The sequence below is a fragment of the Perca flavescens genome, chromosome 7 (assembly GCF_004354835.1).
Source record: "Perca flavescens isolate YP-PL-M2 chromosome 7, PFLA_1.0, whole genome shotgun sequence".
Taxonomy (NCBI): Eukaryota; Metazoa; Chordata; class Actinopteri; order Perciformes; family Percidae; genus Perca; species Perca flavescens.
Genome location: NC_041337.1, coordinates 991,364 through 1,005,740, shown reverse-complemented (window position 1 = coordinate 1,005,740; position 14,377 = coordinate 991,364). Strand labels below are relative to the sequence as shown.

The following is a 14,377-nucleotide window of genomic DNA, read 5'->3' as shown; positions in this document are numbered from 1 at the left end:
TTTTGTAATTTTTGAAACAAATATAAAATGAACAACAACTTGGATGCCCCCCCTGCTCTACTCTGAGGATCCCCTAAGGGTCCCGGACCCCCAGTAAAATGTCCTTTTTGTATATGCATTTCCTATAAATGACAATGTGTATTATGCATTACATATTTTTGAAACTGTGGCCCGCCATGTGTGCTCCTCCTGCATGAACCAAACAGCTTGCTCCGTGGCATATTAGATTAGAATAAGGAATATTTCTCTTTGGTAGAATTACCTCTCAGTACATATAACTCCATTTTTATATTATTTAAAGTTTACATACTCCTCTGTGGGTGCAGTAGTTGACAGAACGTATATGAAAGGACAAATCTGGCACAAAATGACCCTAGGGGTTAATAACACATGTGTCACCGGGTGGACCGTTCTCTGGGATATGTTTTCATGCTAATGTAATGTGACCAGTTTTAGCGCAAACCGCTAATTAGCTTGTATAGCTAGTCGTCGGGGCACGCTAAATCTCTTTTTCTACTACACTAACTAGGCTCAAAATATCACCACACTTCCACGGTAGCATAATGAGGGTCCCTACATGTAAACACAAGCAATGAGAACTTTGTAAGTGTAAAGACAGTTTATTACAAAGATAGATTATAAAGACAGTAGTGTTCACTATACAGGAGGGCGCCATCTTGGGAAAACGGTCACTACCTAATCCTTTGTAGTTAGTCACCCATATATTTTAATAAACAGATATAATTCATACATTTCCATGTAATTACATTTCACAAACATAATTCCTATCGACCCATTGGGAAACCACGGACCATGGGAGATTTCAAGTGACCGTTCAGCTCATGTTGCACGGCGTTCGTCGTTCGACTGATCGTGACTGTTTTCCCAAGATGGCGCCTGCCTTTATACGTGAACGCTACTGTCTTTCTAAACTATCTTTTTAATAAACTGTCTGTACACTTACAAAGTTCTCAATGCTTGGGTTTACATGTAGGGACCCTCGTTATGCTACCGTGGAAGTGTGGTGATATTTTGAGCCTTGTTAGTGGTATAAAATAGAGATTTCTTTTTACTTTACCTGTGCCCCGACGACTAGCGTTATAAGCTAATTAGCGGTTTGCGATGAAACTGGGAGTAAGCCCTGACTGTAATTGAAAACTGGGCACATTCCATTAGCATGAAAACATATCCCAGAGAACGGTCCACTCGGTACACGTGTTATTAACCCCTAGAGTCATTTTGCGCCAGATTTGTCCTTTAAACCTGTATTCCTCATGTCGATATGGTTCTGAAAGTTTGCTAATTCTACAAAGGAGCTGTCAGAAGCATTAAGTGAGTCTTCTGTTAGCTACTTCTGAGCTCTATGGATGCTTGTGCTGAAACGTGGGACTCCAAAGAGAAATATGTTGGGTTGAGATTGGGGTCAAAGTGTTTGCTTTTAGTGGTGAAGGTGATGGTATTAAAGTCTTGCTTTTGGCTTGGTTTCTCTTTTTGTGTTGGTGTTTCCCACCTTCTCCTCCCTCCCTCCCTCCCTCCTTCCCTCATGTGTTCCCTCTTATCCCCCTTTACTCTCCTCTTCTTATCATGCTTCTCTGTCCTTTTTCCTCATTAATCCTCCAAACCTTAATATCTCCCACTTCACTTTGTCTCCCCATCAATCCTTCCTCTACTCCCTTGCCCTGTCTTCCCCTCTTCCCCCTTGTCTTTCCCTTTTCCACTCTGTTCATCTCCTTCTTCTTTCCTTTTACTTCCCCTGTCCTCTTGTCCCTCTTCCATTCCCTTCATCCACCATCCTCCTGCTGCTTAACACCTTCTCCTTCCACCCCCTTCCTCCCTTCCTCTCCATCTATCCTGTCTCTCACCCGCTTCCTCTTCCCTCCTATCTTTCACCGGTACCTCCCCCTTCTCTCCATCGTCTCCCCCTCTTTTCTCTCTCTGCCTGACTCCCTTCCCTTGCTGGGCCTTTCGGCAGTCCAAAGTGTTGGTGTCGGTGTCGGTGAGCTCTCCAGACCTCTTCCACGTGGTGCTACGCTACGCCAACAGGGGGGGGTCGGACGTTCGGGGCCGGGTGTCGGTCATAGAGGACGCCTGGAACTACTACTCTGGTAACTGTACGTTCTGGAAGGGAACAGGCTACATTTACACCGCTACGTTTTGGTTCTTAAACAAATATCTTTTGCTACGTTCCCCCCTCCCATTCCCCCTGCTCTGGCCTTTCCCCCTCTCATTCCCCCTGCTCTGGCGTTTCCCCCTTTCATTCCCCTGCTCTGGCCTTTCCCCCTCTCATTCCCCTTGCTCTGGCCTTTCCCCCTCTCATTCCCCTTGCTCTGGTGTTTCCCCCTCTCATTCCCCTTGCTCTGGCCTTTCCCCCTCTCATTCCCCTTGCTCTGGTGTTTCCCCCTCTCATTCCCCCCTGGCCTTTCCCCTCTCATTCCCCTTGCTCTGGTGTTTCCCCCTCTCATTCCCCCTGCTCTGGCATTTCCAAGCCCCTAAACCCGCCCAGTACACCAGAATGTTGACGAGACATTATAGGTTGGGGCGTGTTAGATTAAACAGAGATTAGTGCTTAAAAACCAAAACCAAGCAATGTAAATGTAGCCTCAACTACTTCTTCTTCATTCTTTCCTCATTCCCCCCATCCCTGACTCCAGAGGCAGGGCAGTAAATGCTGTGAAAGCTGCACCTCCTCCCCTCTTGTCTCTGTGCTCCAGATCTCGTGCGTTGCTCAGGATTTCAACTGTGTTCCACGTTCCAAGTCATGAATGCAATTCCTGCTAAATATCTTACATCATGCAGTGGTTCCCACAACCTTTTCACTTCAAGGACCCCTAAACTGACACAAATCAGACCACAGACCCCCATTTGATTAGATTTTGTCCCAGGGTCCCCCATCTGCTTTTAGATGTTTAATGACACAGATCAGAAAAATACTTTATACATCTAGCTAGGCCCCCCCCCTGGAACTCCCTCAAGGACGCCTGGGGGGAACCACTGACTACAGGACATTTCAATTATGCAAAAGGAAATTCTCTTAGCATCCATGTTTCTCCAGAGGATTTTCTGACCCCGACTTCCAAACGGAAAAAAAACAGACATTTGTATGACTTTGATTAGAACACGGTTTTAATTTCTGGGTGGAAATCTGCTCTCTCCTTCTTTTTGTACTCCTGTCCTTCCTACTGTGTTCCTGTCAGGTGTCTGCCTGTCTGTCTGTCTGTCTGTCTGTCTGATGATGGTGGGATATGTGTGTGCTGGTTGGTGGTTTCGTAGCTGCTGTCGGTGGCGGCCTCTGCTGCTCCATCTTCTCTCACGTTCAGGGGCCACAGATCAGTGCAGAGTTCAGAGATTTAATCATATCTTCTACCCCCCCCCCCCCTCCACACACTTCCCTCTGCCACCCATTCCCTGTAGACTGCAGTGAAGCTTCAGGTTTATGTGAGCGAGGCAGACGTCTATCTGACTCGCTTCATCCTCAGATATGTAAACTTTGAGGGCGCCACCTCCAACGGTAAAATAACAGCCTATCAGGTCAACCGCAGAGGTAGGTCTCCACCAATCACAACAAAGCATCAGTGTGAGTGTGTTTGAGTGTGTTTGAACAAAATAGCAGTACTCGACATGTATGTGTAAGTTCCTTTCTGTCTGTGATTTGTTGAATGTTAATCTTAACTAAAACACAATTTATAGTTAATTTATAGCATTTTTGTAATTTTATTACATTTTAATGTAGTTTTCGGTGTGTGTGTGTCTGTGTGTGTGTGTGTGTGTGTGTGCGTGTGTGTGTGTGTGTGTGTGTGTGTGTGTCTGTGTGTGTCTGTGTGCGTGTGTGTGTGTGTTTTCCAGGTTCAGAACAGTCCAAACAGATCGTCTTTGCTCCTAGTGCGGAGCCGACCTTTGTCAACGTTCCCCAGAACAACTTTGTGGAGCCGTTTGTCCTGAACCCGGGAACCTGGACTGTGGTTATAGAGGCTGAGGGCATCCTACTGGTGAGACACACACACACACACACACACACACACATCTGCTTTTACACATGTATACAAACCTCTAACTGTCAGAGGCTAAAGGGGTGTCAAACTTAACTTCACTAAGGGCCACACTGGAAAATAAGTATTATTGCATGTCTCATATAGTCTTCTCACTTACAGTTTGGTCGACATAAAGCTCTAAAAAAGTCCAAAAAAGTTGCTAAAACTAAAAACTAAATGGGCCAAAATGTATTGTGAACCTAAATTGATATGCAGGCCGGATCAAAATCTGCGAGGGGCCAGATTTGGCCAGCGGGCCTTGAGTTTGACACGTGATCCAACCGGTGGAGCATTTTCATGTTTTGTCGAGATAATGACCAGAATACATGTATTCAATCCACCAAAACACACAAATGTCAGCATGAGTTTACAAACTGCCTGTATTTCTTGTTCCCATAGCCAGTAACACTGTAGCCCTGCTCTGCTTTCCCTTCAGGATTACCTGGTGCTGCTGCCCAGCGCCTACTACGAAGCTCCCATCCTGCAGATCCGAGTCACTGAGCCCTGCACCTACAGCTCTGCGCCTGACGCCAGCCACAAGTAAATATGCACCTAGATTTTTTCGCAGCAGACATGTTGACTTGTCATAGTAGGAAAAGCACAGCTGAAATTGATAACCTTAACGATGGCTCAGTTCCATCAAGTGTCACAGTAAGCTATTTCAGTTAGTCAGCATGCATGATACCAGGGCCTCTCCTAAGTGGAATGCAGCCATCATTAATGGGTTTGAATACACCTGGCTTTTGCTACTATGACATGTCAACATGTCTGCCGTGAAAAAGGTCTATAAGGTACACAAAAATGTAGGTAGTTACTGAGGAACGAATGAGGAACGACTGGTTAGTTAATAAGCTCCTAAATGACCGGGACTCAAGCACTAATGACTAGTTACTGATAAACAGACTGGGAGTTACTGTATTATTGAATCTTTAGGTAATAGAAAGTTAATGAGAAGTTCATGAGGAACAAATGAGGAACGAATGAGGAACGACTGGTTAGTTAATGGGAACTTCCTGAATGACTGGGACTCAAGCACTAGTGAAGCATTGTGCGTACCTGCAAATGAAGTAATGCATCATACTGAGTGGTTAATCACTAATGCATGATAATGTAACAGTACAGATAGTTAAAGGAGAAATCCGTCTGATTTGTACCTGAATCTTGTTCGCTAGATGTTTCCGAGTACTGTCGATAGGAAGAAAAAAAAATGACCAAAATCGGTGCTAGCAAACTGGAGTTGCTGCAGCTAATGGCCAGAGCTCCCAGTTAGCTAAAACGCCAGTTGTCGGGGCATGTTCTAAAGAGTGCCTTTGTGCCTCATAACAGACACAAAATGCAATTAAAATGTCTTTGCAACATGAACAGGGCCCATTACGTGACAACAAGCTGCGTTTTCAACTCAGACATTGTGAAGAAACCGTTTAAATTCAAAGTTTGTACTGTCACCTTCCTCTTTTTAAACAACTATCTTTTAAGTTGCCCCCCTGTTGCTCCCTCTGTGTCCGTCTAGTTGTCTGCAGTACAGATATCTGTCTCTGGACTCCTTCCCCTCGTTCATCGCCAATGATGCCAGCTGCCGTCATGACAACCACCTGCCGCGCCCCTGCCCCACGGAGAGGGTCACCCCGCGCCACCCTGACATGGCCGTCTGCAGTGGCAATGATGTAAGAGAGGGGAAAGGGAGACAGAACATGTTTGGTGCAGTAGGGATGTCCCGACCGGATCGGGCTTTTTTGGAGCCAAAGAACCGATTGGAGCCAATATGGTTATCAGCAATCACCCAGATCACTTTACTCCGATCATAATAGGCAACGTTTCAGTACTAGACCATCTTCAGGTAAATGGTGTTACATCCTGAGAAGCCGTCTTTAGTAGGAGGGGACTGTTTTTGTGCAGCAATCAACAACTTCCACATGAAATCAGGCATAAGTACATAACATTCATTCATATATCTATTAGTAAAGATAGAACTTAAACACTCTCTATAGTAACCATAATAGTATATTTATATATAAATATGATATATATATATCATACCAGAGCAATCCATAGTAGATGGATGTCGATTCCTGTATAATGAATCCACACAAAAAAATATGAAGAGCTTTCATATTCAGGCATATTTCCAAAATCCCTGCTGGTACCTTATCCATTAATAGATCAAATATATCAGTTTTACAAAATTGCTATCTACACTTAGTTAAAGGACAATTCCGGCACAAAATGAACCTAGAGGTTAATAACATATGTGTACCAAGTCGACCGTTCTCTGGGATCTGTTTTCATGCTAATCCAATGTGTCTCTAGCTTTAAACAAGCTAGTGCAAACCAGTGGTTAGCTGCTAACGCTAGCTTTCAGGGCAGAGGGTAAATCTCTGTTTCTATACCACTAACAAGGCTCAAAATAGCACCACACTTCCACGATAGCATAATGAGGGTCCCTACATGTATACCAAAGCTAGCGTTAGCAGCTAATCACCACTTTGCACTAGCTTGTTTCAAGCTAGAGACACATTCGATTAGCATGAAAACAGATCCCAGAGAACGATCGACTCTGTACACACGTTATTAACCCCTAGGGTCATCTAGCGCCAGAATTGTCCTTTAAGTGTGTTAACCTGAAGACATCTTTTAGTTACTTTGTTTACTTAGTTATTTTAAGTATCGAATGGGGACTCTGTATCGGCAGATATTTAATATTTCGAAAATCGGATCGGGATCGGGGCTGAAAAAGGCTCATCAGGACATCCCTATTGTGCAATATGTATATTGCGTTTTAGAAAAAAGAAGACTCAGAGAGGCCATTCAGCTTCATGCTCATTTGTCCAAAACTGTTATGTAGTATTAGCAGAGTTTTAAGAACTGTTTTCCTGTTTTTGCTGCAGATCAGCGTCGAGCTGCGCGGGCGTCTGCCATCCCCGGGTGATTACGTTCTGGTGGTAGAATACTCCAGCGAGGAAGAACTGCCACAAACTCTGTCTGTCGCTGTCAACACGCCGGGAGCACGATCCCACGAGCACCGCCTCAACCTGCTGCACTGCAAATACAGGTACAAGGACCATCTGGGCTGTTAACTGACTGACTTTCTTATATTTCAAGCTGCAGTGTGTAGTTTCTGTCGCCCCCATGAGGAATCCTAAGTAATGACAACATAACTGTCGACACGTCCACATGATACAAGCCTTCCGTGACTGCGTACGCAACAACTCCAACAACAACACAGAAATGAAAAGTGTTTTTTTTTTTTGGGACATCCCAGTTTGTTGTGGTATCTGCAACCTCACAACTTACATTAAAAGAAATGAAATATCTTATCATCTCTTTCTTACACAGTCACTCCTCTTTACAAGCAATTTAAAAGCAAGAACTCCTCAACCCTTAAAAAAAAATGACTTGTTGACAATTTCAGGCGTCATTTCACACCCGTCGTTTTCCCATTAGACAGGGGAGGATATGATAAAGCCAAAGAACGGCTGAAAAATATTAACAGGGAAGACAATTGGAGATGAACTGTATATATTTGTTCTGGCTGCAATGAAACCTTTGGGTTACTCAGCTGCTTCACAGTTTAATGTTACCGTCTGTGCTTTATGAAGTATGTCAACAGCTCTTAATCACTGTGTGTGTGTGTGTGTGTGTGTGTGTGTGTGTGTGTGTGTGTGTGTGTGTGTGTGTGTGTAGCTTCCTGTGTCGAGTTGTGGCCATCGATGAACAGAACCGTGTGGCCGTCTTCTCTCTCCCCGCTGACGCCGAGATCCAGCTGATCTCCGACCGCGCCAGCTTCTTCCTGGTGAGAGCAGCACTCATACACTACCGGTCAAAAGTTTGGGGTCACTTAGAAATTTCCATTCCAGACAGAATACCAGCAGAGATCAGTTGCATTGTTTTTTTTAATCAGGGCAGCAGTTTTCAGATTACATTATTTGCTTACATAATTGCAAAATGGTTCTCGATTGTTGTAGACAGAAGTGGCTGAAGAAATGCTTGAAATTCCATGCTTTTTGGTCTAAACGTCATACCCAAATTAAAAGTGGTACAGCTCCCATATACTTTGACACTTAGGGGTGTGCCTGATATCATTGGAAAGGAAACACTCAAGTTGTGTCAGGGTGATTCTAGAGTTACAGAGGCTAGAATGGAGATTTTTTATTTCTGTCCAAGTTATAAATCTGTAAAATTATTAAAATACACTGCTGTAAACACATCTGACAGGTGACAGACAACACAGCATTAGCCACATCTCAGCTTACTACAGAAAAAAATTCAGAAGCTAAAAGACTCAAAAATGGATTTTATATGAATTCTTTTCTACAAATATGTCTGTGCGTTTTTTTATTTCTATTTGAAAAGTGCAAATAAAAAAGCCAAAAAACTACAAAATAGAACACTTCTCAAATACACAAACAAACCCACATCAATCACCTTTCCAATGATATCAGGCACACCTCTGAGTGTCAAAGTATATGGGAGCTGTACCACTTTTAATTTGGGTATGACGTTTAGACCAAAAAGCATGAATTTCAAGTGTTTCTTCAGCCACTTCTTTCTACAACAGTCGAGAACCCTTTTGCAATTATGTAAGCAAATAATGTAATCTGAAAACTGCTGCCCTGGTTAAAAAAAACAATACAACTGATCTCAGCAGGTATTGTGTCTGGAATGGAGTGGAATGGAAATTTCTAAGTGACCCCAAACCTTTGACCGGTAGTGTATATGTATATATGTATGTATATGATTTATATGATAGATCTTCAACAGGGGGTCCTCAGAGTCAATGCAGGGGGGGCTCCAAGTTATTGTTAATTTTGAAAAGTTTTTTCAAAAGTTCAAAAGTCTTGACATGAATCCAACATATTATCAGCAGATATAAATCAACGCTGCTTACAATGGCCCCTTCCTACCCCCCCCCTCCAATCTTGAGCATACTTCTGACTAAAACTGTGTTTCTTCTCTGTCTTCAGCACAAAGTGTACCTGGTGCCGAGAAAGCAGTTCACCATGGAGTATGTGGAACCTAAAGTCCACTGCATCAGCACCCATGGACAGTTCTCACCCGACAGGTAGTCGAACAGAAGTAGAATTTCAATGCAGGACTTTTACTTGTAACAGAGTATTTTAGCAGTGTGGTATTAGTACTCTTACTGAAGAAAAGGATCTGAATACTTCTTCACCGCTGCATATAATACAGTATTTGTACTGTAACTCCTACTCCTCTGTCTGTGTAGTTCCTCCTGCGTCCCGTCCCGCTTCCAGACCCCGTCAGACTCGCTGGTCCTGAAGGAGGGCCAGAGCTCATCCATGCTGGAGCCCGTCCCAGCCCCTCCTCTGCCCCCCCAGCGCAGAGACGAGTCGGCCTGGACCGGAGGTGACAGGCCCCCCCTCGGAGCAGATAACAGCCAGCACGTCCGGCTGGATTCAGTGCAGGTACGGATGCCGCCTGACGCACGTGTTACTCAACACGAGGGACGTAAGAGCAGGAGTCGTGTTTGGAGCCTTTTAGTCACTGGAAAAGGAAGGATTTAATATGTATGTTTAATATGTTCCAACCTGCCAGCTGTCATGCTCTGGAATAGTGGTTGTGATATGCATACAGTATGTGTTCTTGTTTGATGCGTATGTGTTGTATTTCTGTAGCTTATTGAAGGTTTTCTTTTAAAACCCATTCACCTGATAGGGACTGCAGATGAAAATCTACCTACATGGCTCAATCTGGCACATTTACATGTACATCACCGCCTTCATCTTTGTCTCTTTTCCATCTCTTCCTCCTACCTTCCACCATTACCCAGAATGCAGCGGTGTACTCGACCCGTGTCCATGCCCTGGGACGTTACGTCTTCATCCTGCACTACCACCAGCCGCTCCACGCCAACTATCCTGTGCAGGTGTACATCAACGGTGGACGAATCTGGCAGGGTGAGAGCGCGTGCCGAGCGCTTATGACGCTGAGAGTGAATGCATAAGTATGACTACGTAATATCAAATGCAGAACTAGATTGAGCCAGTTTCCATGTCTTGTCTTGTGCATCAGGCCAGGCCAACGCCTCCTTCTGTCCTCACGCGTACGGCTGCCGCAACGTCCTGGTCTCGGAGAATCAGATCATCCTGGACGTGACGGACCACGAGGTCTTCCTCACGGTGCAGATACCTGCCGGCAGGACGCTGTGGCTGGTAAGCTTTCATTTCTCCTTTGTCTTTTTCCAAAGTAAAGTCTGTCTTCTCCTTTATATTTCTCTCTCTCTCTCTCTCTCTCTCTCTCTCTCTGAACACATGAATCATGAATGCCAACTTTTGCCTTCGTGAGGCTGTTTTACGCTTCTGCGTCAACGCTACACCATCGCTCCTATGGCGTGACCCTTTCGGAGTTCTGCGTCGGGGTTGAACGCGTTCCGGAGGGTCAATCGCGAAACTTCTTCGACCACGCGCTCCTCATGGTATTTTCTAGTTGGGAGCTTTTCTCCTGGTCTGTCTGTTCTGCCAACAAATAAAGGAGCTTGCCCCCCATGCTGTGTCTCTGCAGGATTATGTGCTGGTTGTGCCTGAGACCAGCTACAGCTCCAGCTACCTGAACGAGGAACCTCTGGATAAATCCTACGACTTCATCAGCAACTGTGGCCAGAACAGCTTCTACATCAAGTCAGTATCTCGGCAGTTTGCATCAGAGCTCTGAACATGCAAGAATCTTTTCATATTACATTTTCTGAAGCAAAGAAAAAAAGCACTTTTGTCATCTGTAGAGAAAGAAAATGATATTTTTGATATTTTTCAGTGAGTTCAGATTGTTGTGTTGAGTAGACATTTTTTAAAGGAGCCCTTTAATCGGCGATTGGTGATTACTCAACAGTAGGAATTACTAGAGATGTTCCGATGTTCCATTTGTACCAATCTGTTACCAGTGTGTTATATATTTTATTATCTTTTAACAGCTCTATACTCAAGGGTGTATCGGAGGCTTTTCCCATGCTGGTATCTGTATCGGAAACTCTCTAGTAATTACAAAGTGAAGAATAACCACTATTGTTAAAGATAGTGAAAAGTGCAGTGTCCACGTCAGTTTGCTTGTGCAGTATGTGAAAGAATGACTCTCTCTTCTCCTCTCCCTCCCTCACACCCCCCACCCAGTCCTTCCATTGCCTCTCCGTTCTGCCTCGGCTCGGCCGTGTCTCTGTCGGCCTTCTTCAACAACGGGGCGATGCCGTGCGCCTGCCACGAGGTCGGAGCCCAGAGCGACACCTGCGAGCCGTTCGGTGGCCAGTGCCACTGTCGGCCCAACGTTATCGGCCGCGACTGCTCCATGTGCGCCACGGGCTTCTGGGGATTCCCCAACTGCAGACGTGAGTGTCTGATTGGCTGACTGAAGCATTATCCTTGTAATGTAGGCCTACTTCCATCGATCCAGACTACTGAAGTAAACACCAGTCTGTAACTAACTGTATGTCTCCTGGTTTTTCCTCCAGCCTGTAACTGTGGTACGAGGTTATGTGAACCGGTGACCGGCAACTGTATCTGCCCTCCGAGGACTGTGCTCCCAGAATGCACCCAGTGTGAGCCCCAGACGTTTGGCTGCCACCCAGTGGTGGGGTGTGAGGTCTGCAACTGCTCCCGGCCGGGCGTCCTCTCCCCCGATGTGAACTGTGACACCCTCAGTGGACAGTGCAGGTACGACAAGACAAGATAGACAAGACAGATGAAATGATTCATTATCATTATTATTTCCGACATTTCCCTTGGGTAAAGATGGCGCCGTTGTGTGTGTCTCGCCGCTTACCTCTGCTGGGATTATTGTTGATTTGTCTGTTTCTACTGTTTGTCACTCCAAATGTGTCACTGCTGCTGGTGTAGGACCGCCTGACTCTTTTAAGTATATGTACATCTGCTGGGAAAGTGCCGATCTCTGGCTCTGACGGTCAGTCAGGTACGCGGCCGCCCTTCCTGGCGTCCATACCGACCTATCTACGCCGTCAGCCCTGTCAGCCGCTCCACAAAAATCGAGTACGTGTCAGGCTCAAAGCGTACATGGCATCATCCTCCACCAGCGATCCGGGAAATTCTGCGGAGTTCATCGGCTGCAATCTGCAGCGTTCTCCGGTCCACAGTTACCGGTGGCTCCAGCCAACTGTACCGGACTCCGAGGGCCCGTCTGCCCGCTGCTGGAACAGGAAGCGCTCCAAGCGAGGATGCGTGCATGGGAATCTCCGCCCGCTCAGTCGTGCTTCCCAACAGACTGAAAGGCGCCCGATTCGCATGCCGCTGATCAACACTAGATCACTCACAAATAAGACTTTTATATTGAATGACTTTTTTACGACCAATGCGCTGGACTTTCTGTTGTTGACGGAAACCTGCCTGAAACCAGGTGATGACAGCGCCTTCTCGGAGCGCCTCCCCCCAGCTGTTCTTTCCTCAACTCCCCGCGAGCGTCAGGTCGAGGTGGTGGGCTGGCCACTCTCTTCAAAGAGGAGTACAGATGCAGGTTATTACCTGCACTCTGTTATAATAGCTTCGAGCTTCAGCTGTTTGTGGCTGACCTGGATTCTCCTGTGTTGTGTGCAGTTGTTTATCGCCCACCAAATCTCAACAAGGATTTTATATGTGAGTTTTCTGAGTTTTTAGCTGATGTTGTTCCTAAATATGACAAGCTCCTGGTTTGTGGGGATTTCAGTATACATGTGTGTTGTCCCTCAAATCCACTTGCTCATGATTTTAAAACAATTTTGAACTCTTTTGGCCTTAATCAATGTGTGGAAGGGCCGACACATCATCTTGGCCACACCTTGGATCTCATCATCTCCTATGGGCTTTCAGTTTCACTTGGAGAAATAACAGAAACTGGTATCTCAGATCACTTCCCCATCAGGTTCGAGATCAGTGTTCCACCATCCGCTATTAAACCTGTCTCCTCAGCTTTTATGCAGCGCTGCATCACCTCCTCTTCAGCTGGAGAGTTTGCTTCTGCGTTTGTGGGCTCACAGTTTTATGTAAAGAATGATCTGGTATCTCCCTCTTCCCCAGATAACATTCTCTCTGTGTTCCATTCCACATGCACTGAAATCCTAGACTCTGTTGCCCCTCATCGAATTAAATCTATTAAACCTAAGGCAGACCCTTGGCTAAATGACACCACAAGGGCCCTTAGGCAACACTGCAGACAAGCTGAACAAAGATGGAAAAAGGACAATTTACATGTATCACTGGGTTTATTAAGGGACAGTCTAGCCACATACCAAAAGGCTGTGAAGGTGGCGAAGATGCAGCATCTCTCCTCTGTCATAGCTGGCAGTTGCACCCAGAGTGTTATTTAATGTGATAAACTCTGTTGTGAATCCACGCACCTCTGCTCTGACAGATGTTTCATTCATGACATGTGAGAAATTTCTCTGTTATTTTACTTACAAAATAGCATCTGTCAGGAAAAACGCCAGTGCTAATTTTAAGTTGTTTGTACCTGCTTCTCAGCTGTGTTTGAGGAATTTAAGCCAGTTTCTCTGACGTTACTTAGTGAGGTTGTACAACATATGAAAACCACCAACTGTCCCTTAGACATTGTTCCCGCCAGAATGGTGAAGGAGGTTTTTAATAGCACCATTGGGTCGAGTCTTCTTACTTTTTTAAATTCTTGTCTTAGTTTAGGTTCTGTCCCAGCTGCCTTTAAACATGCTGTGGTCAGGCCCCTACTTAAGAAGCCTAATCTTGACCCCACAGTGTTGTCCAATTTTAGACCAGTCTCTCATCTGCCTTTTCTGTCAAAGGTATTGGAAAAAGTTGTTTTTATACAGTTACAAGCCTTTTTACAGCAGAACTCTGTGTTTGAAAAATTTCAATCTGGTTTTAGAACACTGTTGAGAGTACATAATGATATTGCCTTGTCAGTAGATGCCGGGAATCCTACTGTTTTAGTGCTTTTAGACCTCACGGCAGCTTTTGACACAGTGGACCATGCAGTCCTCCTCTCTGGCCTTGAACATTGTGTAGGCATCAGAGGCTCGGCACTTCATTGTTTTTTTTCTGTCATGATTGGTGACCTCTCCTCATCAACTGCTCCTCTCTCTTGTGGGGTACCGCAGGGTTCCATTCTTGGCCCCATTTTGTTTTCTTTATACATGTTGCCTTTAGGGGCTATTATAGGAAAGCATAACCTGTCATTTCATTGTTACGCAGATGATTTGCAAATCTATTTGCCTATGAAAGCTAATGACAGCGTTGCACTAAATTCCCTGTTTAGTTGTATCGCCGATATTAAGTTGTGGCTTTCAGAAAACTTTCTTAATTTGAATGAAGATAAAACGGAGTGTATTATTTTCAGTACTTTAGGCACGCAAGATGGTCCAGCTTTGAATCTGGGAGCTCTGG

The 14,377-nt window shown here is 45.1% G+C and overlaps 1 protein-coding gene across 4 annotated transcripts in view; it reads left to right on the top strand.

Moving 5' to 3' along the window:
- Positions 1-14,377, top strand: part of lama5 (laminin, alpha 5) — a 153,129-nt gene that overhangs the window by 85,646 nt on the left and 53,106 nt on the right. For 2 of the 4 annotated variants that reach the window (XM_028583484.1, XM_028583487.1), the window contains 13 exons: positions 1,973-2,111; positions 3,844-3,986; positions 4,465-4,568; positions 5,539-5,692; positions 6,914-7,077; positions 7,710-7,818; positions 8,990-9,087; positions 9,253-9,451; positions 9,817-9,943; positions 10,059-10,198; positions 10,548-10,663; positions 11,150-11,361; positions 11,485-11,686. In XM_028583484.1, the coding sequence (XP_028439285.1) occupies positions 1,973-2,111; positions 3,844-3,986; positions 4,465-4,568; positions 5,539-5,692; positions 6,914-7,077; positions 7,710-7,818; positions 8,990-9,087; positions 9,253-9,451; positions 9,817-9,943; positions 10,059-10,198; positions 10,548-10,663; positions 11,150-11,361; positions 11,485-11,686 (1,907 nt within the window). Of the gene's footprint in view, positions 1-1,972; positions 2,112-3,411; positions 3,542-3,843; positions 3,987-4,464; positions 4,569-5,538; positions 5,693-6,913; positions 7,078-7,709; positions 7,819-8,989; positions 9,088-9,252; positions 9,452-9,816; positions 9,944-10,058; positions 10,199-10,547; positions 10,664-11,149; positions 11,362-11,484; positions 11,687-14,377 lie in introns of all 4 variants that reach the window. The other 2 variants (XM_028583486.1, XM_028583485.1) reach the window with 2 other exon arrangements.